Raw genomic sequence first — 27,052 nt, 5'->3', positions numbered from 1 at the left:
CCATTCCTCCACAAACAGCCACATATTACAGATTTGATGGGTGTTTTATGTTCTTTAGGGGCTGTAAAGGGAAGGCTCCATTAACTTTAATAGTTTGGAGGACGGTGTGATGGAGCTGCAGCGCCATTCTGCTGCGTGTTTGCTTTTTACGCCGTATAAACCTAGATGGCTCCTCACCTTCTAAAATCATGGCAGTTAAAGGTGTGTGTGTGTGTGTAAAGTAAACAGCAGAGGTCCACATATAGATGTCATAATAACAGCTGCCTGTGTGTCAGTGCAAGGCAATGGTCAGGAGACAACTTCCGTTTTGTGGTGATTCCAGCAACAATTACATTAAAAAAAAACATAAAAAAGATGACTTTATTAGTGATTTTGAAATTGGAATTAATGTTGAGTTTGTCATAAACCTAATTTTTCCCACGTTAAATGTGTTTTTAGGAGGATATTTAATTTCAACCCTTATTGACTTGACTTATTTACTTTTTTACCAAACATTTCTAATCTCTTTTATTTGTCTCTGGGTTATAATTGAAAATCAAACCATCCAAAAAAAAAAAACAAACTATAAAAGATTCATAAATCATCTTGTGACCAATTCACTCATTTCCAGTAGTCATTGATGAGAGATTCATCAAACAAAAGTTTTGTCAGTGCTGCTAGGGTTGGAGCTTTTTCCATCTTCAACTTCAACTCTAGGGAAATGCAGTACTCCGGGGTAATACTGTACGTACTACAGCCGTACAATGGAGCTGAGGGAAATACATACACTGTACTGTAGTAACACAACCTCTACATCTGTCAAGAAAAAAATATATATAAAGAGGAGATTTTAAAGCCCCTGTAGAACCCCCCACCCCAAAAAAATACTCTTCTGTCTCCAGCCCAAATGTGAGATAACAAGTTGTTACCAAACATCACTGAACCCAGACTTTGTAAAGGGATTTCTCCCCTCAGCTTTCTTAAGCAGTCCAGGATTAAAGGAAGAAAAAGCAATGTGTGTGTGTGTGTGTGAGTGAGTGTGTGTATGTGCCATGAGTAAGTGTAGGTGTGGAGGGAGAGTGCCAGTGTATGAAAGCACTGAAAAATATCACCATTACACCTCTCTTACACACACATACACTTTTTTAAAACAGGTTTTCCCAGTTCACCTGCTGCTGTGTTCCTATAGAACATACAGTGATCCTTGAGGAACGTCTCTGTGCTGCTGTCGCCTCATACACTGATTCATAACATTATCAATGTCAGCACTGTTTAATTTAAATACATTTAAATACATGATTATTAGCTGTCAGCATCATCTACATTCATCCTCCTTGTTGACTATTGGTTAGATTTAATATTGCTCAAATAAATAGTTTAAATAAGTCATTCTGATTCCTATACCCATCAGGCCCTCATGTAAACGAATGAGACCGCTTCTCATCTCCTGGCACCGTGTGTGGGCTGACGATGGAGACAGAAGGAATAACACAGTCTGAGAACGGCGTCTTTGGAGGATTTTTTCTGTGAACGTCAATTTGTGGGAGGAAAGAGCAAACATGTGAGTAACTGAGGAAAAGAGTGAAACTGTAACCACTAACACATTGTATGAATCAGCCAATCAAAGGTCATGTCAATCAGAGCATCACCGTCTCCGTAACGCACTGGATAGTGCAGTAGATCCGGTGCAGTATACAGACTACTGCATGGTACTCATGGATTGTACTATATATAGAAGCAGGCAATTTATTAGTAGCACACTGTTGAAAACACTGCAGTGTGAGGCCTGATAAGAAAAATCTATAGAACTCTTGACAGGAACATTTTTCTTCTATTTTAAGCCTCCACATCAATGGTGATTTCACATTTTAGAATTTTCTTCTAAATATCCAACCCTGACACCAACTAGACTTGGAAAATGCTCAGAATGTAACCCTTTCTTCTGCGTAAATGTCTCAACCCTCGGCTTCCAGGAAGTGGTCTGTTGATGAGATTTCTAGTGGATAAAATAATGGTTAAAACTTTGATTCTTCATTGACCAATCTGAAAATAGGAACAAGGAAGAACGTTTTTACTAGGGATGTCCGATATGAACTTTTTGCCGATATTTTCCAACACTTCATTTCCGATTCCAATATCATCCCATACCGATATAAGCCTGGTAATATTTATTTGTTTATTTTTACTACATCTTTGATGAAGGTGACTAGTGTTGAAAGGCTGTAACACCCAGTGATTCAAAGGTACACTACTGATGATGCCAGATAGACCTTATGACAATACCATCTATTGACACAACGGACAGTTTACCATCACGTCCGTGTTTTTATTAATCTGTATCTGGCACCAGCATTCTGCATACAATCCCCTGATTATTAAAATAAATTAATGAAATGAGCTGCAATGCTGCCATCTAGTGACTTTCACTTTAATATACAGCCGTTTATCCCCAAAACTATTTTTAGGGCACACATCATTTGGCCAAACCCAGGCCTTGCGTTATTGTGTTTTAATTTTTAGGAAAAACCGATGACGGTTCTTACAGTTATTCCATAATTATGCTGAAGTTGGGCCGGTAACATTGGAGAATCTCCAGTTGTTGTTATTTTGTTTTGAACATGTGGAACGTGTTGAGCAGGCACAAATGCAGAGCTGAAGTCAGAAATTATCACAAAACTGCACAGATGAGCAGGTGATGATGATGATGAGGCCCAGGCAGAAGAGTCTTGGAGAAAAGTTCAGTGTAATGACTAAGCTCCTTTTACTTGTACACACCAAACCAAACTAAATTAATGTCGATGCGTATCACCGTAATTTACTTCAGCGGTGCCACAGTGAAGACAAATGCAGGCAAGAGGGGTGGAGAATAAGAGAGTCCCCCGGGAGACTCGGATATCGCTGCTCTGTAACTCTTCACCACTGCAGAGGGGGAGAAAGAGAGAGCGAGCGAGTGAGCCAGATATGGGGGTGAGGGTGGGGTGGTGGGGGGCGGGGGGACACAGTGCTGGTTTTTACTTAAAACTGACTGTAGATTTATCTCAGGCTCAACCTCAACAACTTGCCTAGGTGTTGGCCCTAAGTTGGCAGTGAGTAATCTGTTGCCATGACGCCACCCTTCACACTCCTGCCATTGCCGTGGCAACAGTTCATTAGTAAAGTGAGGTGAGAAAGCAGCAACCAAACAGTTTATCACGTAGCACAGACACATGTTCAGGGTGCACACGGAGACAACACGGAGGCATACATCAGCAGAGGCAATTTCCTCCTATCACCTCCACTGGGAATATTCTAGAACAGTAACTCAGACTGGGACCCGGGGATGGAGAGACCCCTTTAGGTGCAAGTCACACAAAGACTCAACTCTGATAATGACTTTGTGCTGCAGAAAGAATATCACTGAGATCAATATAAGTAAGCTAACGAATCAGTTAGCTACATACTGTACCTGTGTGTGTATAGTGTATGTAGTGTAAAATAAATGTTTGGAAATTATATAGCATATATGAATGATGATTTGATATTTGCAATATTGAATATTGATGTATCTTAATTAATTATGATTGATTGTGATCACAATTAATACATTATTATAATGATTAATCAACAGCAACCCTTTGATTTCCCAGGGTAAGAATTGTAAATTCTTTAATTTTTTTTAAAATTTTTGGATAAAAATGACATGATCCAAAATCTGTTAAAAAAGTGAAAAAGGTGACCTAAAGTTTTTCAAAACTCTTACTGCATGAGAAGGATGAAGTAGATTTAGACCTGCTGCATAATAACTGTGAGTTATGCACGAATCAACCCAAGTGAAGCAGATTAGGAGCAATGCCAGGACGGACTGAAGCCCCGCCAGCTCTGGACTCACTTAGGAAACGCTGATAACACCACAGAAAATCTGCTCAGTAAATTCCACTTGGAACACCTTTTCAAGGTCCACATTTGAAGTGAGGGATTCCTGTTTGCCGTCCAAGAGCTGCAGTGAATCTAATCACATTTGAAAGGTTTTGCATGAGACCCGAAGGAGACCACATCAGTAACCACATTAAAAGCACGCACAATAGTCCTTTAATGGCCTGATCATTGACTGCAGCATTGATTGACAAGGAAAAAGCTCTTTTACAGACCGAATGTGAAACGCTGACACATCAGCATAGTCTGTTATCAATGATATTCCATTCTTGTGATTCAGCAGGGTGTCAAATCAAATCCCAATTTCTCTACTTTTTCGTCGCCTGTTCGTATCCTCAGCTCAGCTCAGGCCTCGGCTCAGAACAGTGTGTTTCATGTTTTTCAAGGAGACGAGAGTGGAGTTTGTGCTGCTTGGATTAAAGGAGTAAAACAACCAGTCTTAGCAGCAGCTAAGTGGTGTTTCCTACCACATGAGGGTTAAAATACGTCAAGAGGAAGAGAATATTGCATGACAGATTGGATAACTGAAATCCCCAGTCTGCCGCAGAAACCAGGGAAAAGCTTGAGTGAAGTAGGTGTGGCGACAGTCTTCAACCGATACGCAATCTGCATGACAGCGAGGCGTTCATTACTCTTTGCAGCCTGATTGAGTCATCATGATGTCGACCAGAGAGGCTGGGCTGGGGACAAAATTGAAGAAGAGGCAATTTTTCAGCACTAGAAAAGAGTTGCAGGCCCTGAATCAATACACAGTCGAGGGTTTGCGGAAACCGGGGAAGCAACTTCTGTTACAGACATCATTATCACTCGGTAAATGCAGCAATTACATGCAACAACAGTTTCTACCAACTCTGAGTAAACCTTCAGTTTTTGACGACATTTCTTGCTTGTGATTTAAAAACGTCATTTCTGTCCAGCTTTTGAGTCCACCTGCATTCCAACCCAACAAAATAGGCCTAGAACAGGGGTGTCAAATATATGGCCCGCGGGCCAAAACCAGGCCACTGGGGTGTTTAATCTGGCCCATTTGATGAATTTTGAAAAGGAAAAAAAATGCACAGATGCTTCATGTTCTTGATGTTTTGTCAAATTATATTTCATTACATGTTAATACTTAAAACATGGGCCTAATGATTGGACTGCTCACTTGACATCTAATCAGGCTGCATGTGGGCCCTGAATCAAAATGAGTTTGACACCTCTGGCCTAAAACTTAGACCATGAACTGTTCTGAAAAATATTATATTGATGTTGAAAAAATAAATATGTTTTCTGTGACTTTAACACACAAGCAACGTTTGGGAAAGACAAACTTCAGTCCTGTTTTTATGTCCTGTTGTCACGAGTCTATTATTGGAAGCGTTTCGGTCCCGAGTTCATCGGCTCCATGTTCCGTGCTTCATCCTAATCACATTGGAACGCATACATATTCATTGTAACTGCTGACAAAGAAGTAAAGTGCATCAGTGAAGGAGGGAAGCTGATGAAACACAGTGGGTTTCTGTCTCTGCGTCTACATTTTCCCACTTGGTTGTCAGGGCAACCGTCTTCACAGGAAGCAGAGGATGAATCAGTGAGGCAGATGGAACACATCAAAACATCCCTTGACTTTCTGCGCTTACAGACGCAGCACATCACTTCAGGATACGTCCACAGCCTCACAGACACATTCCTAGTTATCACCATTTAGGTAAGTGGTGACGTAGAGCCCCCTACTGGCAGCACAAGTCATTGAGTCATTAAAGAACTTTGACACATGAACAGGCAAGGAACAGTACAATCAGGACGAGAGTTCATTAGCTGTGGTCTGAAGAACAACGTCGGCTCTGTCCACACGAGCAAAAAGGGACAACAGCTGATTTATGTGACACTATTTCCTGTACTTCAGCTAACCAGAGTGAAAGAGGTTTTCTCTTTTAAAATGTAACAGCCCCCAACAGTTTTCTCTTTTCTTATTTCTTCTGGTTCCTCTTGTCGCCTCCAAACATAATTGCTTCTTTCCGTCTATCCACCCGAGCACCTCTTATCCTCTGTTTTCTTACTTTCCTCATCCTTTCTCGCTCTGTCTTCTTCATTTTTCATTCTTATCTCAGCTGGAGTATCCAACAACAGCATCCATGCTGCACACAGAACAGAAGCCTGACAAATGTCAGAAAACAATTACAAATTCTGTTTCTTTGTTGCCAAAAGCTAATAGTTTATTTTGTGCCACTGATGAACTGTTCATGGATCTTTGATGAAAAACTGTTTTTTGTTTTGGTGTTTTCATTGTGTATATTCTCAGACCTGAATGACGTGATGGATGACCAGAGGTGGCGTTAGAGCACAAAAATCATTGTCATCATCAATTTTTTTACCCTTTTCTTCATGCAGTCGCCTCGACCGGTTGTAAACAACTGTCCATAAAATACTTCATAAATACATAAAATACTGCAGCTACTAGACAATATTCAATGCTAACGATCTTTCATCTGTCCTCGTTTTCTTAAAGGTCGTGCCAATCACTGCTGATGTCAATGTGCCATAGTTCAGTCCGGTGAAGAGCTGGAGCGTCCAATCGTCTATGTTTTTGGACTGTGGGAGGAAAGTTCCCGGGAAAACAGGTGATTTTTTTTTCACAAAGCCAGAGGGCAAACCACTACACCACCGAGCGTCACTGAGCTAAATGACATTTCAATGTGTGACAAATGTACTAAAATTACACATCACTGTCTGTCACTGCAGTTTGGCTCCCAGACAATTATTTTCAAAATGTTAACCAAAACAACGTTTGACATTTTGAAATCTTCCCTGATACTAAACATTAGGGCCGGGCCCTAAGGTGAGGACAGGCCGTATGTAGTGCAGCAGTTGGTGAAACCCAGTTAAGTGAATGCTAACAGACATAAAACGTATAAACATATGTCAAATCTGTCATCAACTATAGAGGACAGCTGCTCTGATCGCTTTCCTTCCATCATTTCTATCTATCACTCCATTTTCTGTCCTCTGCTCTCCCATTCTCTCTCTCTTGCTCCCATGCCTCAACATCTGTCTCAGGTCCGTGTACTTCTCCTCCTCCTCCTCCTCCTTCTGCTAACATATCTTTTCTCACTCCAGTTCTCCTTCACCGTGTCCTCGCCCAGCTCCCATGGTCAGTCCAGAGGGCTTCCTGCTACATCACGCACAATCAGGTCAAACAGCACATGACCTCACAGGCTCAGAGAACTCTATTCAGCACAACACGCCTTAACAAACAAACCCTCAAAAAAAAAAATGAATAAAGAAATACTACGAATCCAGTTGTCAAAATGAAACACTATCGCTGAAGTCTGCCTAAATCCCAGTGCAATACACAGAGGCTGCCTCATTAACTAAAAAAAAAAAAAAAAATACCTCAGAGACCACAGGAACACCCCCCGCATCCCCCGCACTCCCCACACACACCTAGTCCACCCCAGCTGCTGTGTATTTCTTTCCAGGAGAAAGAGTTCCATGCTCCAGAGAAAAGCTGAGGAAATACATCAAAGCTCCATGCTCCAGAGAAAAGCTGAGGAAATTCATCAAAGCTGGGGTTTTAAAAAAAAAAGAGTCCATACGCTGCATAATTAGCAATAATATCCTCCTTTCCCGACGTCGTGTGACTAAGAGTGTGGAGGTGTTTGTGTGTCCGTGGCGGTCAGAAAAACACTTGCTTGCGACCTTCACAGAACGCCAACACCAGTGTCAGGATGCAACTCTACACCGCTGCGAGTGTGCGCGCCTACAGTAAGTCCACAACAACGTAACCTTAATGACAGCGGCTTCGGCCAGCACCTCTGCTGGTGGCTGAACGTGAGGTGTCCAGTTGCTGCACCGTCCTTTTCCCACAGCCACTGACCTTCACCGAGCAGAAAACACACAGACGGACACATGCAGGAGGGAGAGAGAGTAAACACAGGGAGCATCAGCAGCAGGGCTTCACTCCCTCACTAACATCCCTCACATTCCTTTCACCGTACCAAGAGCAGAGGCCAGAAGTAACTAACTATCAACTATGATTAATCGTCAGCTATACAGCCTCTGTTTTACACAGAGATAAACAATAACCTTGGATTCTGCCTACATTAGGATTAAGATTAAGATTAAAACAAATACCCTCCAAAAAAGACTGCAAATATAACTTCAGAAAAAAAGAAAAATATTTATGTATTTCAAATTATTTAATTTGATCAATTTTTATATAATAGTACAGTAACCATCAAATTATTATCACTTTCGTGATGAGAATATTTATATATAAAGTTTTCTCTGCTTTCACATACAAGGGTGAATCAAATTTTGAAATTTTTATTTATAGTATATTAAATATATTCACAAACATATATATATTTATATAGTAACAAATATATTTCTCTTTCTAAAGGTTTCCCTAACATTAAATCCTAGTTCTTTACATCATTTAATTTTAGACTGATTTTTTTTTTATTATTATTATTTGATGTGCTGTATTACACATACCGACACATCAACACACAGGGGCAGCAGCAGACGTTAAATCCGACTTCCACTGTAATCTGCCGGTCCACACTATGGCGGCCTTATAAATAAGAAATCGTGTCTGTGTGTTTGTGGATAAGTGTGTGTGCGGAAATCCATATGTCACTTTGGATGGTCGGACAGTGACACAGCTGTCAATCTCAATCATACTTTGCTTTTATTTTTTAAACTGACATGCAATTTTCTCTACCAGGAAATTGTTAGTTTTATTTTGGGATATGAGGATTCTCTCTCTCTGTGTGTGTGAACTGTATGTACCTTAATTACTGTGTGAATAAACTTGTGGGGATATTTGCAGGCCCCCACCGAGACAGTTTATGGTAGAATTTAGGACAGATTAGAAGAAGGGTATGGATTAGGATTAGATTTTTTTTTTTTTTTGCAGTCTAGCTGGTGATTTAATATTGTCATATAATAAGAGTGTAAAGCACTCTTACTGACTGTTTCATTCCCCAATATATTTTTAGGAAGGTTATTTCTGACCCTGCTCACAACAATGTTAAGATAAAAGTCTATTTTTCCCCAAATTTATTGCATTTCTTCCTGAGACGGAAATCTGTAAATTCAGTCGGAGAATTTTGATTTGAGTCAATGTGTAGAATTTCTTAGCAAACGTTCAGTTGATCCCAAACAAAATGAGGTGTGAAACACGTACTGTACATCTAATTATTACTTCTGTTGTATTAAGGATTAAAAGTGATTAATTATAGTCACGATTAATCATTATTAATTGTGTGATCCTCCACAGCTTCCCTGTGATTAAACGCCCTAAATAATACAGTAGAGATGATAGAATGTAGATGTTGGGCGTGGCCTGGCGGTGACAGTTTACTGTTGTGCCAGTATTTGCTCTTCGCCTGCATTGATGTGTGGGAAGCTGGTCACACACAGAGACAGAGTGAGCTCATCTGTTCTCTGGCTCTATAAATATTGTAGATGCCACGAGCCTGCAGTAGACCTTCATAAGTCTATGATATCATCCTGGCACACCTCAACCCACAGTTGTCTAACGCCCATGACAAACCACGACAACTGTTTTAACCCAAACATTGTCAATATGTCGTGTTTTTTTATTTCTCTTTTCCAAATCATGATTTATATATTGATTATATAACATCCCCCCAAAAATAACACACTTTTATGAATAAATCATCAATGACAGATGCCCCTGTTGACACACATAAATACCCCCCCCACACACACACACATATATGCTTTATGGCCTTCACAGTTATGGAAACACCAGATTACAACTGAATCATTTTTAGAAGCTGCCACTGTCGTGTGTGTTTGTGGGGGGGGTGAATGACAGTCTCCTGTAACAGCCAAATCACCTGTTCACGAGTCAATTAGCTTTTCAACCCAACGCCCGGTTTAATTCCGAGCACATTTCTGCAGCCTTGTCTGGACGAGCACCGTCACGACCCCGTTGTTATTTAAATGAAGTTTCTGATTCCAGGCCAGTTTATCTATTGGTTTCTTTGTTGCATCTCCAGCCAAGTCCGGTTTTGTCCTCTTTTGTCTAATTTGTGTTTGACTCCTCCTGATTTACAACAAATCTTTAATCCAATGACTTTATACTCTGGTCCTATAACACACTGTAAATACATCACATACAGTCTGCTGAAACAGTCTGCACATTCTGTTTTGGCTTAAGACTTTGACTATTCAATTGATCAGACCAATACGATCTACTTACATTTACTCATTTAAACTGAGCCTTATTTATGCATGTAGCTCTATGGCAAAGTGCTATTATATATATATATAAATGCACGTGGATATAATGTTATGATGTACATTTTGTAAAACATATATTCAAACGTTTATATTCTGAACATAAATATGACTTAAGAAAATATTGGAGAAAACATTTTGAATTTATGTTATCTCACAAAAACACCTGCAACGATACATTTTTCTGTCACAAAATAAAAAGAAAACATTAATGGCAGTCACAGTAAATTCTTCTGTGGTGTCTCTGTATTTTTTTTCTTTTTTCGATCTGCTCAGTTATATTCTACTGCTGTCTCATGTTTAAATTGTTGCATGTCGCTCCAGTTCCGTTTCTTCTCACGCTACACTCTTATCAATAGAGACAAAAATATCCGTGACATGTTGTATACATCATCTCTATATTGTATACCTCACATACTGCATGGCAGTATCATGTTACGCCCAGTGGATAAAATTATCCTGGTTACTGCTTTAAACTAGTTCATTCTGAAATGATTCATACTGCAGCACATCTACACCCATGACCTCGACTCATAAATCATACATAGAAAACCAGCATGGCCATTTGGTTCCTAAAGTGCAGCTTTTCCAGGATGCAGGTGTCCTCCAGTCTGAGATGATGTCATAGTTTTCACATTTGAAGACTCAGAAGATGGTCAACGGTAAAACTAGACTCAGTGTGATCAGTTAAGACTTAAATGCAATGAAAAACCAAAACAATACAATGTTGAATTTATATTCCTGCCTCTGAAAGAGGATTTTGAAATGAATGCAAACTGATTTTTTCTCTTTGCAAAAATTTGCACAACGACACACAAATGTACAAAGTGTCGAAGAATTGTATAGACTGTTACAGTCAGATATGAGTTTAATCTGTTCCAAAACATAACATAACAGCCACCCCTGATATAGAGAGTCGAGTGGAAAAATGGAGCTCGGGTGAGCACTCGTAACTCGATGTTGCAAAAGTTACTTCCTCGGAGCTCGGGTGAGCACTCGATGTTGCAAAAGTTACTTCCTTGTAACTTGGAAAACCTGTATCTCTGGGCCCCGCTGTATCTGCAATCGTGTAGTGATGACGATATACACTGTGTTGTTGTTGAGAAAGTCCAGGTCGGCTTCATATCAGAGTCGTATTTATCCGTGTGTTTCAATAATAATGTGTGAAAGGACAGACTGTAGATCTGAATCTAGCTTATGTTGTGTGTCAGTGAATGTAGGTGACTGCAGAGCTGATTGGCGTCGTGCCCTCGGGGTGAGAAGGGAACATTGGCGGGGTTGACGTATATTCCTTTGGGTCAGCATTAAACAAGCGCCAACTGCTTTTGTGATGAATTCCCGCTGGAGTAATGCATGAAGTCTGCACGTGTGTGTGTGTGTTTGTGTACAGCGTGTGTTATTATGATGCACCAGAAGGTTGAGATGTCATTTGTCCATGGCAGGGAAGGAGAAGTAATTTGTGCCAACTGACAGGAATAAAAATAACCTGATGAGGATAAATACAACAGAGTACCGTGGATGTGCTTACCCAGCATGCACGCAGACAAACACATGATGATGACGCCGTTGCTGTGAAGATAAACTGCCATCATTTGACATTGAAAGCAATGTCGTCATCTTTTCACATTCGTCTTTCCACTCTCTAGATGCCCCAATCTGCCCATGATAATGAATGGAAAGAAAAAAAAAAAAAAACCTATATGAGGAGTTCCCCCGGGTGAGTCACGTCTAATGCTCTAAATCAGCCAGATGGATGGATACGAGCAGATGTTTGTGTAGGTTTGACAATCATGAGCAAGTGCAGCTGTGCTGCATTAATTCTTAATCAGAAGGTGGCACAAGATTGATGTCTTGTTTAAACAGCGCAGTATTAACCTTATGGACGAACGTGTTTGCATTAAATATTATGACATAGTTGTACGGCAATTCATTCCGTTTCCTTTATCACTTTTGCCATTTAACAGTGGAGACGGTGTTTCATTAAAGATTAATGAAAATAAAAAAAAGACAAGTGTAGGACGGGGATGTTGTAAATGTTTTTTTAATCAGTGATGCATCATACAGTACCGCTGCTGTGTCAGTTAGCCTCTCCGCATATTCCAAATGTCTGTCACTTTCATCACCACTCAGGTTCAATAAAATGGTGAGTTGCGTTTCACTGAGGAGGTTTTTCTGAGTTGTGATTCTTGTTCTCACTCATATTAGAGACTGATCGACCACATGATTATAATCCTGCTCCACAGGTAGTTGAATTTGGAAGTAATAAACGTTACATTTATACGTAAACCATGTGCTAGCAAGCAGTTAGCCACAACCGAATGCTCTGTGCTGATGTTCAGGGAGAATTGTGTGTTTAATTCTCTTAAAATCCAAAAATAAAGCAGCAGAATAAAAGTACTAGGGCCTGACATTCTGTACAGTATTGAGTGAAAGGCGGAAACCACTGCTGAATGTGCATGACTTTCATCGCCCAAAGAACGACTTAATAGACATTTAACAGACGTTTGTTTTAGCCTATTTGCAGTTCAGATCTGTCTTCAACTAAAAATGTCTGGCACGTCATCAAAAGCAGCATCAGATAATAAAAAAAATCATTCTCTTATAAAGTATAAATAGGCCAAAAAACAAAACAAAAACTAAAGTCTGGCAATTAGTACCATTAAAAAACAGTTTCCCAGAACATGTTTGGATTGAATTAATTAATTATCATGCAAATTAACACTAATGGATCTTATATTGGAATGGGGATGGATACTGGTAAATATGAAAATGAGAAGAGAGGAGAGGAGAGAGACCCAAGGTGCTGACAGAAGCAGGGCTGAGAAAGAGAGATGAGAGAAAATGCAGGATCAGATCGGAGAAGGAGGCAAAACATGAAAAGATCACAATGACAAAAGGATGTTGCTGAAACAGGAGCGGCGAAGGATAGAAGAGGGGGGAGGCTGGAAGGATGCAAGCGGAAATGGGGGGAAGTGTGTATGCTCCATATGACCTTTATTTAACTACTGGCTCTTCCTCTGCGTCTTCATCCTTTCTACATGTATCACATTCACAGTTGTCTTTTGTTGCCTTGTTTCCTCACACTATTATTAGCACAGATTTGGGTGAAAGAGCTCTTATTTGTTGAACTACTATCATTTAGCAGAAAGCGTAGGTGTCCACCAGTGTATATGCTGCCTTCATATACTTTATATAAAGTACTTATGTACTGTACTTTATCTGGTTCCAGTGATTTTTGTGTGATTATCTGTTTCCTTTATACTTGTATTTTTTATGTTGTTTTGACATTTTTTTTTCAATGTTTCTGACTCCTTTCCATGTCCAGTTAGCCCTCCATAGTCATTAACATTAGTCTAACTACAACCACACAGACCATTAAATGTAACCTTGGTTCAAACAGGGAATCTTAGTTTGCTAACTTACCTAGTTAATGTGACTTTTATAATGTTTGTGTGAACTTGTGTGAACTTGTAAATACGTCCAGGAAATGTTTCTATCGTCTATTGTGACAGCACAATATCCCATTGACAACTTCACCTGGTGAACACGATGCCATGCTAACATGCTAACCTGCTGAGCCCTAGTAACTATGTAAACCTTGTATTCTTATTGTTTTTTTTCTTTCAACATTAATTATGGAAAACATCCTTCATTTGTAATTCAGCAACACAGACTGATAGTTTTAAGCGTCTACACCAGACCACATGTCTGTGAGTACAACTGAACAGCAGACTGCATCAGAGAGCTGAGGTGTGTTGTAGTGGTGCAGGATGAATGCGTCTTGATTTCATACCAGGGACGAACTAAGAGCTTTCTGCAGATGAAGCTGCACCAAAAATACTCTATTAGAAGGATCAGGATATATCAGGAACTGGTGCTGTTTGAATCATCCCTAAATAGTTGGTGCAAGTCAGTGTATCATGTATCAGACACTACGCCCAGAACACAGTGTCTCTGGTCAGCCTTGATTCCACATTTCGCTGTCTCATTCATATTTCTTTACCCTGACTGTGTGTGCAGTCGTTGTGTGTGCTGAGTGGTGGTGCGCATATGTAGCTGTGTGTAATATATTATCCTAAGCTGCCACACAACAGCGCCAGAAAGTGCTGACTTAGTGTGAGAAATTTATCACTTTCACCATTTCCTCAGTACCAATAACATCTGCTCACCAGTAGTATTAGAATCATATATTCTGAGTGGTGTGAATGCAGGATTTTTCCCTCCCTTGTTCCCAGAAATATTTCAAAAATGAGAGCAGATGAGATATATTTTAATCAGATTCAGATTATGTCCTTCAGTTTCCTTCAAACTACCGGCGTGTGGTCCACTTCCTGTCCGTGAATGCTTCACATTTGGCTTGTGTCTAGATTTTTTTTGTCAATAATTAAAACTTTTTGGATTGTTGACTGGACGTATTTACTGAAACCAGAACAGAACTTTTTTTTCTACAGCTTTACTTTAAAATAGTACGTCTCTGTCTACTTTTAGACACAGTGATGCTTCATGACTTACCGGGAACAGACTTCTTCTGATAACCCGTCTTTGCACCAAAAACCCAGTTGAACGTTGAACACGGCCCCTCCCACCGCTGACGCTTTATCTTCTATTTTAAGAGCTGACAGAGTTCCAATAGACCAGTTATTGTACAGCTATGGGCAAAACTTCTGGCTGTAAAAGTTAATCTCTCACATCACTGTTCCTCCTCCTCTTTATCAGATTCTGTCCTCACCTCCCTCCCTCATTGTTCTTTCCCTCCCCTCTGGTGGTCCTGCATCTCCAATCAGTCTGCTCTCATTACTGGGCAGAAGAATCATTCTCTCTCACATTTCTTTTCTTATCTCCGAGATGCAAACACACAATTACACGTACACACACACACACCGTGAGGACGAGTATTATTCTCCTCCTCTTCTTCTTCTTCTTTTCTTGACCTATTATCTGACACATCTTACTTTTTCATATGCCTGTCTCCTTCACTCTCCTCTCTGAAAAAGCCAGGGGACAAATTGGCGCCCGGCTGAGCTAAATGTGCCCAGTGCTGGGAGCCAGATGGTAGTAGCAGAGGGAAAGGGGAAAGAAAGCGTAGATGGTACTGAGAGAAGACGAGTGCCGGAGCCATGGTGTGACAGGGCAGTGTGGGGGGGGGGCTGCTGGCTAGCTTTACACAGTGATAATCTATTAAGGCTCAGGGGCCTGAAAGCTGTGCACACGCCTTGAGCAGAAATGGTTTGACCCTTTTTAAGCCTTTGGATGTGCATGGATGAATTCTGGCCAACATGGAACATAAACCCATGAAGTAAAAGGGAGGAATGGGAAGGAAACCACTAAGGAGGGAGAGATTCTGACGAACGATGTGAGGCTGTTAAGAAGCCCTAAGAGGGGAAACGAGGATTGGAGAGAAAGGTGTGATGTCACTCACCTGCTGGGAGCTAGACATGTTGATAATTAGCTGCACCTCAATATTGTGAGGTCATGGTTCGTCTCTTTCTCCTTTGGTTTTGTGAAAACGTTAATTCTCTATTTTTGTATTTTTCAGTACATCCCAAACATGACTTTCTTACTTCAACTCCAAACTTCCAAACTTGTTCCTCTGACCTGGTCATTTTCTTCAGCCACCTTAGTTTTAGACAATGTTTCTGTCTCAAACCAATCATTAATCATTAAACCAATCATTATTGCAGGTCTGGCTATTGTTTCATAAACTTTTTTTCCTAATGTTTGAAACTATTTTTCTCTTTAACTACCCTTGACACTCATCTCCAACAACCTCGATATGTCTTTTGTTTAACTGCTGTGTGCATTGTTGCAACGGATCAGTGATTCACAACTATTGGTATTCGTATCTTACCACTAGGTGGCAGCAGATGGCTATAGAAAACTTAAAACAAAAGGCAGCCACTCAAAGCCTTTGGTGTGTCTTTTAGTGTGTCTTTCTTCAATTCCTGCAAATATAAGCATTGTGTTCAACTAAACAGACCAGACCCTTGTCATTGTGTGTAGTGACCCTGTTTAAAGTGCAAAAAAAAAAAAAACTCTCTTCAAACTTCCCAAATTCTTTTGCACAGTATCTTAATTGTCAGTGACTTGAATTTCCAAATTCAATGTCAATGTCTGTCTGCATTCTGACAAAGGCCGAACGACACAAAGGTACTTTTAAAAAGATAATGAAAAAAGAGAAGAACTTTTCAACATCAGAAAATAATCTTTCCTCTTGCTCTTTCCTTCATGCTCTACTTTCCTTTATATCAACAAAAATCCTGGCTTTGTCACAGACCAGGGAGAATGGTGGTAAATTCTTAACAATTTTTCTTCAGCCTTAGTAATTTCCTATCCTGGTGCAGAGAGTTTTTTTAGTTATTACTGCAAAAGAGATCATGTGGCGGTGCAATGAAGTATAAATGTAAACAGAGGACTAAGTTTGATACTATAAAGTTTGATACTTACTACTTACATGTAAATTACTACAGTTTTTATGTGTACTCTTTCCAAAATGATGACTGGCTGAACAAGATGTGTAAACAAAATAGCAGGAGACGTTAAAATTCCTAGTTTGCCAAAATTATTTATACTGAGCCAAATTTCCATAGGCTTAATAGACATTTCAAGGACTCTTTTTCAAGGACAAAAAAATGACTGTTGAAGTTCCATGTAGCTCCAAGAGAACATTTGCTTTTATCTCCAAAAGCTGTTTTTTCAGTGTGTACCAACATAAATGCCACAAAAGAGAGTCTCAGTAGGAAAAAAGTGTTTGAACAGAAGGTTGAGGCTGTCAATCACACAGCACAGAGAGCAGGAGTAGATCTACTCTGTGATGATGATGATGATGATGATGATGACGTCCCCCTGAAGAAATGGTGGTTTGCTGTAAGGCAAAAGTCCAGATACCAGCAAGAAAGGGAAATTTTCAGCAGTAGCTGCAGCAGGAAGTGACTAAGAGGCAGTGCTCACCTACAGGAGGATCATAACCAGATTCTAATCAGCTGCACCTCAGCATCAAACGCCTTTACAGAACATGCTTATCCAGCATCGACACCTCACCTCTCAGCTATACAACCCTCAGGACACAGCTGTGGCACTGTTGTCGTTGTCGTTGTTGTTGTTGTAGCCACTCTTCGAGTGTGTTTGTCATTCTGGACAGTAATACTCTGTCCGATCGAGAATGGTACCAGACAGTGTGTATTCTTTTAAAGTGTTTCTCAGATGTGTTGTGTGTCAGCCATTGTTGTTCACTGTGGCTTTTGATCACCTCACAGCACGAGGCAGTTGTTGTTTTGGAATGGCAGCAGTGTGTGTGTGTGTGTGTATTTGTGTATTTGTATGCTGACAAAAATAGCCAGTGTTGAGTTGACTCGCAACAGGTGTCCACACGACCCGACAAATACTCACAGCGCACACGATCAATGAACAGTACACAATGAGCATAGAAACGTACAGCAAAAACTAGAAAATACATTTTAAAAAATTATTGTATAAATTAATTGAAAATAATAAATGATCTGAACGTAGACCTCTGAATGGATCAACCCAATCTGGTCACCTGTGATGAACCAATACACAGACTGGTCACAAACAAAAGTGAAATGACATGTTCACGCCCCTGAAAGGAGGCAATTATTGAAGTACGGCTACAACTGGATTACACCAGTCAACCTGCGACTGTCACGTCAACCTGCAACCCCGTCCAGGTTTCTATACCGTCTTTGTACGCTAACAGGCGTGCTAAAAAACGACAGTTAGTAAATTGCATCAGTATTTATGTGGGAATTCTGAAATTAGCTTCACAGAAATATAATGAAATACATCTGAAAGTATATGTGTGTTTGTGTGTGTGTGTACATGTGTGTGCATGGCAGCCTATGTAGGGATCCCCCCCTGTTTGAAAAGTAATTTGTCCATAGGCAAACCCATCTCTGAGGGCCGTGTTAGAAGCATTATGCGCTGTAATGGGTTGACATGTTAATCTGGAACCCTATTCTCTGTGGCTAATGAACATATCCATCCTAGTCCGTGTGTGTGTGTGTGTGTGTGTGTGAGGCATATGCGTTTGTGTATGTGTACGTAGTAATTACTGGGACAAACCTAAATGTGAGATCTGACGCCAGGACGATGACATTTTTTTTTACAGTTACAACACCAAAGAGTCGCACAGTTGGAATTCCATGTCCATATTTGACAGAGAGGGATGGAGAGAGAGACGCAGAGAGGACGGGAGTGTTAGAAAGTGAGCAAAAAATGTGACAGTTTTGGGTCAGACCAGTCCCATGTGGTCAGGGAACCTTCAGAAGACATTACAAAGTATAAACACACATACACTCTCTCTCTTTCACACATTACACACATTACACACAGCTATTACAGGTGAAAAAACAAATGTTTATTTGGGAAAAGGAAAGCGTCGGAAGCTTGGAAATTTCAACTCATTTCAAATATTTCCATCTCGACCCACGACTCAAAACCAAAAACTTTCATTCATACAAAACATGTGGCTTGAACTTACGACCACGGTGGCGGCTCGGTGTAACCGGTGAGGTGTATCACCGCATTGAAGTGAAAGGCATAAACAACACACCAGCGACGAGCACGCTGAGCCTCACTGTGATTCAGCTGACACATATAAGATAGTGAGGTCAGCAGCATCGCCAACCGCTACAGCACCGCTCTAATATATTCCTCACACCCAAAACGTGAGAGATCACACACACACACAGTGAGTCTGTGTTTTACTCACGTCCAGTCTGCAGGACAGACGTCAATGGAAACAGAAAAATGGATTTATAAAAGCAAAACTACATCATCATCATCATCATCTTCATCATCATCCTTAATATCCTGCTGTAAAAAATGACCACTGCCGTGTGGGCCATGTGTGCTTGCACGTACTGTATGTGTCCACAGTCGTATGCATATAAATAAAAGACAGTCATTAAATCTCCAAAATTGTCCACCAGGTCTACGTCTGCAACACTAACGCTTACATCACTGCAGAAATAGAACATTAACCTAAATCAAGCAGAACGCACACACACACACACACATACGTATTCACATGCTTGGACACACACACAAGCACATGTGCAAAAGCAGCCCAGGGCCTGGTACTAGCATGCAGCTATGATTCTATCACACGAGGCTGCAGTAAGGCTGTCGACGTCAGCATCTTGCCATCTCTCACGCACACACAAACACGAGCAGGCACACGCACACACAGACACACTTTGGTGTGACATCATGCCGCACATTTAGAGTAAGGGGGTCAGAGGGTAACACAGCGAGATGGGCCATGGTTTTTTCCTCTAGTGGTGATTACACCTCCTCGCTGGATTTTTTTTTCATCTTCCTGAAATCTCTGAAAGTCAAGCTCTTATTAACCCTATTACTCAGTCCGCTCCACTTCAAAGTCTTCAACTTCCTATTTAAATCCTCCACATTATAGTAGAGAGATTTTAAAGTGTTTTCTTGTATATTCCTATCATTTTAAATGCTTTCCAGTACTTACACTGAGATATATACAGATATATAATCTGAAGTAAATAGTAGTACTCTACTTAAACTTAGTTACTAGCAAACAACAGAAGCACAGGCCTGCTAGCTGAGAATTATGCAAAAATCTACTGTGATTTTCAACATAGTGGAGGCTAATACTGATATTTCAGTGCAGAAAAGTAAGTCATCTACTGTAAGTGTGGAGATGGTTCTGAATGTTCTCTAACAGACAGGTTCTTCCAGGGTTCCTCCATGAGTACGTGATATGTAGATTTGGAGTTTGGTCTAAGGAAAACTGTGCTCGATTTAAACGTATGTATTTGTTGTTAAAAGTCCAGAGTAATGTCATTCTAAAGAAGTTAACGGTCAAAACATTGGCATGTGCGATGTGAACAAACCTGACAGTTGTGTTGTGTTATGTCATAACCAGTACAATGCAACATGGACTGTTTTTGTTTTAAACCTCATATTTGGTCCAGAGTGTTACTGGTGTCTGTCAGCTGTCGACCCATCAACTCTAATCAGTCGGTACTTTTTAATATATTAATGAATATACATATTTGACACAAACTTGTGTAACATAATTTTGACCCATTGTTCCTTTTCAGAATACAACCATTGAAGCTGCAACTGACGATTCACAGCACAAATCAAGCAGCAAACACTAAAAACTCCATGTCTGTAGCCACCTTGTCAACTTCAACGTCATAGTGACTCATCTGTCAACCCAAAACACTAGCAGCATGTACCCCGGCAGCATCCCTCCCACCGACAGCTGGAAACTCCTCCGTCAGAGGCCGGCGGCCGTTCCTCACCTGAGGCAGTGCTGCGTTGATCTGCCGCTGGAGCGCGTCTCTTTCGTGCAGCGCCCCCTGCAGCTTGGTCTGAGACTGAATGAGGGTCTCTTGCGTTTCCCTCAGGGACTCCAGCAGCTTGTCCCTCTCGTCCAGCATGTTGACCATCAGCTGCTCGAAGTTGGCCTCCTGCTCCGAGCCGTTTGGAACGCCGCCGGTGCCTCCTCTCGGAGGACCAGCCGAGTCTCCCTCGTTGATGGTGGGCATCACCTCGCACATCATCTTCCCAGCTCTGTGCTTAGGGCAACGCTAAAGGACAGTGTCGCTGTCAGGATTGGGAATTTGAATAGGTGGGTGGGAGGGGAGGGGGGGAACAAGCCTGATGCACAGACTTACATTAACTGATAAGAGGGCCTTTTAACGCCCCTTTGCAACCGATGATCGTGCGCGCCTTACTTCCCATTATAAATTTCTCGTGCGCCACGCGTGCACGCTTTGCATCACCTTACCTAATCAGAGGCACTGAAATGAGGGGAAGATGGTCAACCTTTCATCCATGTACACCGACGTGTCTTCACACACCGAGCAGATCCGCCCTTCCCGGCGCGCCATGCACTCACATGTAGAAATCCCGGTGCGATGTGACTGACAGCTCACTGATAGACGGCTGCGTTTGGAGGGGTGTTGCCCGCGGCCGAGACCGAGACCATCCGAAGACAACATCCGAGGGAGTGTGACGTTTAATTTGTGTCCATTTACTCCCCGAGACATCGATAGCGAGTGTTATCTGCATCTGCCTACTCCGTGTCCATCTCTCCAACCTCACCACCAACGACGAACCCAGGCTCACTCCCCCTCCCTCCTCCCACACAGTCTCTCTCTCTCTCTCTCTCTCGTCCCCCCCACCCTCCTTCGCTGTGAGTAACATTTTTGGATGGCCTAACTCAACATCCCTTAACAACAAGAAAGCTTTTTTAAAAAAATAGAAGTTCAGATAATGAAGTTTTAAATACCTTGGTGATACTTCAGATTTATTATTTATTTTTAAATTTGTTAAGAATCAAGATGTTTAATAGCAGGTAATACCAATTCCAATAATATTATTCAATATTTAGTAAGACACACTAACTAAAAACATACAGTGACCTGGTGTCAACATTGCTTGGGAAAAAAAAGAATTGTACTGACTATTTTGGTTTTAGTAATACTATGAGTAAAAGTACTAATAACTATACATGTTATTTCTGATTCCATCTGCGCAGACTCATCCTATTAGCATTTCACACTATATTTAGGGCCAATTTATATCCTATTAGCATTTCACACTATATTTAAAACCAAAGGCCAACACATTAGCTGGAAGCTCATTCGAGATGTCACACTGAATTCTTACCAAGTTTGTTTTATTTTTCATTTGTTACTTTAATATGCATGAATAACCCTTATGTCTACATATAATCAATAATTAATTTTTCAAAAATAAACGCCCTCACTCATATGATTAGCAGTAGAAAGATTCCTGTATGATCATCACAGGTACAGTGCACCCTGTTTCCTGAGGAGGGAGATATTTGGTTCTGTTTCTCGTGGACACTGCATCGTGGTTTCTGTAGTTGAAGAACTTATCAAATCATTCTACATGATCACATTTACGATTTCAGTAAAAAAAAAATTCCCATTGCATGCAGATGTCTATGAAAGCGTTCCTTCGCCACTCAATCGTGCTTATTATATGGCTGTTTATTGCCACCTAGCGGTTGATACAGGTCAAACAAGGAGCGTTGACAAGCTCTTATTAACGTGTGACAACGTCATATTATTCGCCTGAATTCTAATCTTCACTTCATTCAAAACACTATTGAAACAATTGCGTTTCATACAAACAGGAAGGGATGCATAAAAAATTAAATAATCAAGGCAACAATATTATTCTTATTAATTATATTTATATTAATAGAATATACTGGGTTTTAATTTGTAAAATATGACTTTGATCCGAAGAAACGTCATTAAAGTCACAAATGAAAGTAAGTGTCGTATTACCCCAAGTGTTGGTAGGCAGCATTGCACTAAGCAACCGTCAAGGCAACAGTGCCCCGCTGTTGAACTACATAACTAGCCCCAATGAAAAATAGTATTTCAAAACACATCTATAAGGAAGACGAATGTCTCACATTGGCTTCCTATAAAATGGAAGTGACAAGTCCAGTACCAGGCCCACACTCCACACCAGTCGGTGGCGGTAATGCACCAAAAGTTGTGTTCACCGACCAGCACCATAGGCAAGAAACAGAGGATGACGCAGACAACCAAGTTCTCGCGAGATGTCTAACATCACGTCATTCCATGATGGCTGAAGATTCCGGCGGAACATTTTTCAAATTCTCTCTCATTTTTCCTTCTTTCTCCCCACCTCACGTTGCCATTGAGACATGGCAGGACTCACACCCCCGTTAAGTGTTCGTAGATCATTGGTGTCGACATGCCCAAGAAAGGGAACCGAAAACGGCTGAAGTTTAAGGCTGGTGACGTTTGTTCGGAGTCAGGTGGGGATTGCGTTTACATCAGCGATACATTAGCCTGCCCACAGTTAGCATAGTTAGTAGATTCTCAAATAGCTACTAATATTTGTGAATAAAAGGCTTCTTGAAAATAAGAGGTCATGTTAAATATAAAACTCTATACACTTTTTTTTGCTAATATATGTTAACAAATACGCTATAAAAAGTGCTTATCACGCTAGCCAGAACAAGGAAATGTTTACTAAAATGTAAATGACACGAACGCTGCAATTTGTAAAATCACCTGCAAATATTATACGTCTTTAATTTAAATACTCACTGCAACTGTATCTCACTTATCGTTTTGGCAAGATTTATTACATTTATTTCGAGCAAATGAATAAAATGCACATAGCTAGATAAACGTCATTTTAATTCACACTTAAAGGTTTTTCTTCAATTCTAAAACTTGGAAGATTATGATATAGTTTGTATTATTAATTTTTGAATACTAAATTTTAAAGAAAGTTGAAAAATGCAATGCATATTTTAGTTTTTTTTAATTAAGCAATTCATTTGATGTCTTGAATTAATTCTTGATTTAAAAAAAAAACTATTTTTCTGTCACCATCTTCACAATTTGACCACATCCCACACTTTGATAAACTTAAAAAAAAAGTTAAATGTGATGGTTTATTTTTTTTAGTGACTGTGGCTGATTATGCCGATGCCGACCCAGCAGTGGTGAAGTCAGGGAGGGTGAAAAAAGCTGTTGTGAATGCAGTTGCTAAAGAAGGTAAATTTATGGCTGTACTTGTGTCTTTATGTCTGTGTTGTCAGAAGACTGTCCCTAGTGTTAAGTCCATCATTTTATTCCAATTATTTACTCATTAAGTTATTTATTTCAGTAAAATCACTCTGCGGCCTTGAAGCGTCCCAGGGTGTTGTAGAGGAAGTCCTCACATCTGCAGTGATTTGCAGAGTTACAACAGAAACTCTGGACAGCAGTGATGACCTTGACCCTGAAGAAGATGGAATAAATGAAAATAAAGTTTACCTTAAGAAGAAAAACAAAAGAAGAAAGGGTTTGTTTGATTTTTATCTATAAATCAGATAATCAGTGAAAATCTCCTGTCAAGTTGATCAGTGTATACGTTCTTCACAGAGAGCAGTGAAGGGGAGGAGTATCCAGTAGATATTTGGTTAGTGCTCTCCTCCTACATTAGGCCAGAGGATGTTTGCAGATTTGCTTTGATCTGTAAAAATGCCTGGACAGCCACTTGCACTGCAGCCTTCTGGAAAAGACTCTATAGAAGGTTAGATTTTTCCTTTCCGGTAAATTGTGATGTTTTTTACACAGGCTCATAAAACTGAATCTAAACTTGATTGAGATTAATGATGCATTTCTTCTTGCCTTTCAATTTTCACTTTCACAAAAAGGCACTACAAGATGGACGCTGATCTGCCGTGTCGTCTTCAGCCAGACTGTATTGATGTGATGCACTGCCTAAAAGCCCGTGTCATTCGCTCACTTTTCCATTTGTATGAGCCATTCACTTTGCGTGTCTCGAAAATTCCTGCCCTGCCAGAATCAACACCTACAACCTTGCTCAACTCTAAGGTAACGCCATAGATATAATACTGCTAATTTTTTAAGTTTTTTAATATTGGCTAATGTATAGCTAATTTTTTTTTAAAATACATTTTCTAACTTTGACATTTTAGAAATATCTTGGTTTTGATTTTGTTTTTTTCTTGTTGCAGTGTTTACTCTTTTCATTTAAAAGGCTGTCAGGGACTCGACCAGAGGCATTATGGGAGTTTAACTTCAAGTTTGTTAAACAGGTAAATGTTAACATTCGTGATTAAACACAAAGAAATTATATAATTTACTTGTTCATTTGCAACCTTAAATGGTGGACTTCTTCTTTAACTTTTAATAAGGTAATTGTTTTTTTGCTATGTTTGTGATTATTCTATCTATCTGGTTGCCCCATCACAGCAGAGACACATCAGGAATGGTTGTGTCAAGTCCTTGTCTTTGCCCAGACAATATGAGGAAGTCCACAGAAACCCTGATTCTGATTGCTACGTACTGCAGGTCACCACACTCAACTTCATTTACTTCCCTGTGGTCATGGGCATGACATTGACCCTGGTTAGTACTTCTTGTTTTTTGAATAAACTTTAATTCACTTTTTACACCCACTAAAGTATTTGTCCTTCACTTCAGTTCACAATCAATGTGAGCACAGACATGAGACACCATCGCGTTCGTCTGGTGTTCACGGATTCACCGCACCACAAGAGTAGGAAGAGAGTGGACCACAGTGGGACACAGGTCGTTTTGGATCCTGTACACAGTGTGAAGCTGATGGACTGGTGGCATCCACAGTACCCCATTGTTTACTCCACTTAGACCTCACTCTGTTCTGCTGTAGAACACTTCTTGAAGAACCTCTTACTCATTCCATGCACAAAGGGAATAAAGAAAAACAATGGAAGATCCAGCAAGAAGGACAAAAGTCTAATCTATCACCGATTTTCATTGTCTTGCCCTTTTATTCAACTTAGAGTAATGCAACTAGTAACTAAATTGCCTTGTTCTATGTAATATATATACATATATATATATACACACACATATATATATATATATATATGTATATGAAGATGTGACCTGTGAAAATCCAATGTTTCACAGACATTAATTAATTTTGATTTTGCAACTTTAATCACCACTGTCACAATACAGGAGGAAAGAAAATAAACGACATTTGATTTGTCACGGTATAACCGACCCCCCTGCTGGACACATGCAGTAATACGAGCCTGTAATTTAAAAGTCAAATGTCTTTCCCTGTGATCTTGACACAGTCATTTTCGTGTTTCCAGTCATTAGAGGGGCAACAACATAATTATCCAGTATCGTTCTAATAGTGGGCTCTACATGTCTGTGATCTGATTATAAAAATCATGCCAATGCCCACACAGGTAACTATAATCCTGCCTTAGACTAATTGTAAAGAGGAATGTATGTAATATATAAATACCTGTGTGAAAGGTGTGAATTACATGACTCTTTATGATTCAATTTAATTTTGTTTTATTGTGGGTCATTGGGAAAACATTGAACTCTAATGTGAGACAATTGAATGTTCATTCAAAATTAAGTGAGATTTTTTTTGCATGGCTTTGATTTGTGCTTTTGTTAAATTGTCATTTTATTTCTTTAAAAAAATATTTTTTGAAATGTAATGTACTTTTAAATGGCCTCACCTGACATTAATAACAGTGCTGTTCACTGATGCAGCAAGATATTGACAATAAGTTACATGCTAAGCTCCTGATCTAGACCAAGTTATTTAAGAAGCCAAAACGTGTTTATCATTGTCCTACTGATGTGTTCACAGTGTTTTAGTGCTCAAACTTCACAGCAAGAACACCCCTGGTTGCATTACAAGTGGTAACTCGTGGTCATTCTGTAGGGAGTTTGCCAGTTCTCGTACATGTGTTTTCTCCATGTGCCCATAGGCTAAAAACTGGTACATTTGTTTAATTGGACTTTCTAAATTGACCTTAAGTATGTCCGGCAGACTGTCCAGGGTCCTGGGTGACCTGCTCATGATTGATGACTGCTGGACCAGACCAGATAAAGGATAAAATCCCACTAATAATATTAGCAACACCCCTTACTACTGTTCATTTGTCTTGCTTTTTCTGTTCTAAATTTGTATGCGCACAAATTGTTTGATCACATATGCCATAGGTTTAACTCCAAATGTCAGAACATGACAGCGAAGACAATTGTTCTTGTGGCTATCAGTAGGTGAGTGATTGATTTCAGTAACTGTGTAAAAATTCCAATAGTTATCAATGATACGCCATTAAAACAGAAAATAAAACCGCTAAAGTCAAATGTCCCTGGTCTACTACTGCTGTCATGAAATTCTGATATTGCTTCCCTCATGTGGCCAAATTGGGCACTATTTTTTTTTAATTGAAATTGACTCAGTTTCAGGCAGTTATGGAAAGTATGTTGGTTCGATTATATCGATTCATTGATTTATAGTTGATTTTATTTGAACTATTCAAATAACAGTAAATCCGTTGACATCAGTTAATGCC

At 40.0% G+C, this 27,052-nt stretch overlaps 2 protein-coding genes across 3 annotated transcripts in view; one reads left to right on the top strand and one right to left on the bottom strand.

The window, feature by feature from the left end:
* Positions 1-21,311, bottom strand: part of ppfia4 (PTPRF interacting protein alpha 4) — a 40,981-nt gene extending 19,670 nt beyond the window's left edge. The window contains exons 1-2 of one of the 2 annotated variants that reach the window (XM_025060279.1): positions 20,933-21,311; positions 20,445-20,732 (exon numbers count right to left, since the gene is read on the bottom strand). In XM_025060279.1, coding sequence (XP_024916047.1) covers positions 20,445-20,705 — 261 coding nt within the window. In that variant the 5' untranslated portion in view covers positions 20,706-20,732; positions 20,933-21,311. Of the gene's footprint in view, positions 1-20,444 lie in introns of both variants that reach the window. The other variant, XM_017036748.2, reaches the window with a different exon arrangement.
* A 1,169-nt stretch (positions 21,312-22,480) lies between these two features.
* Positions 22,481-26,847, top strand: tmem183a (transmembrane protein 183A). The gene is made up of 8 exons (XM_008320192.3): positions 22,481-22,969; positions 23,631-23,720; positions 23,833-24,009; positions 24,090-24,240; positions 24,365-24,545; positions 24,689-24,769; positions 24,927-25,082; positions 25,158-26,847. Exons 1-8 carry the CDS (start codon positions 22,906-22,908, stop codon positions 25,341-25,343), a joined length of 1,086 nt encoding a protein of 361 aa, XP_008318414.1. The 5' UTR covers positions 22,481-22,905; the 3' UTR covers positions 25,344-26,847.
* The last annotated feature ends 205 nt before the right edge of the window (positions 26,848-27,052 follow it).

Source organism: Cynoglossus semilaevis, chromosome 11 (genome assembly GCF_000523025.1).
Source record: "Cynoglossus semilaevis isolate Cse_v1.0 chromosome 11, Cse_v1.0, whole genome shotgun sequence".
Taxonomy (NCBI): domain Eukaryota; kingdom Metazoa; phylum Chordata; class Actinopteri; order Pleuronectiformes; family Cynoglossidae; genus Cynoglossus; species Cynoglossus semilaevis.
Note: the sequence above shows the minus strand (reverse complement) of the source record. Positions and strands in the feature narration are given on the sequence as shown.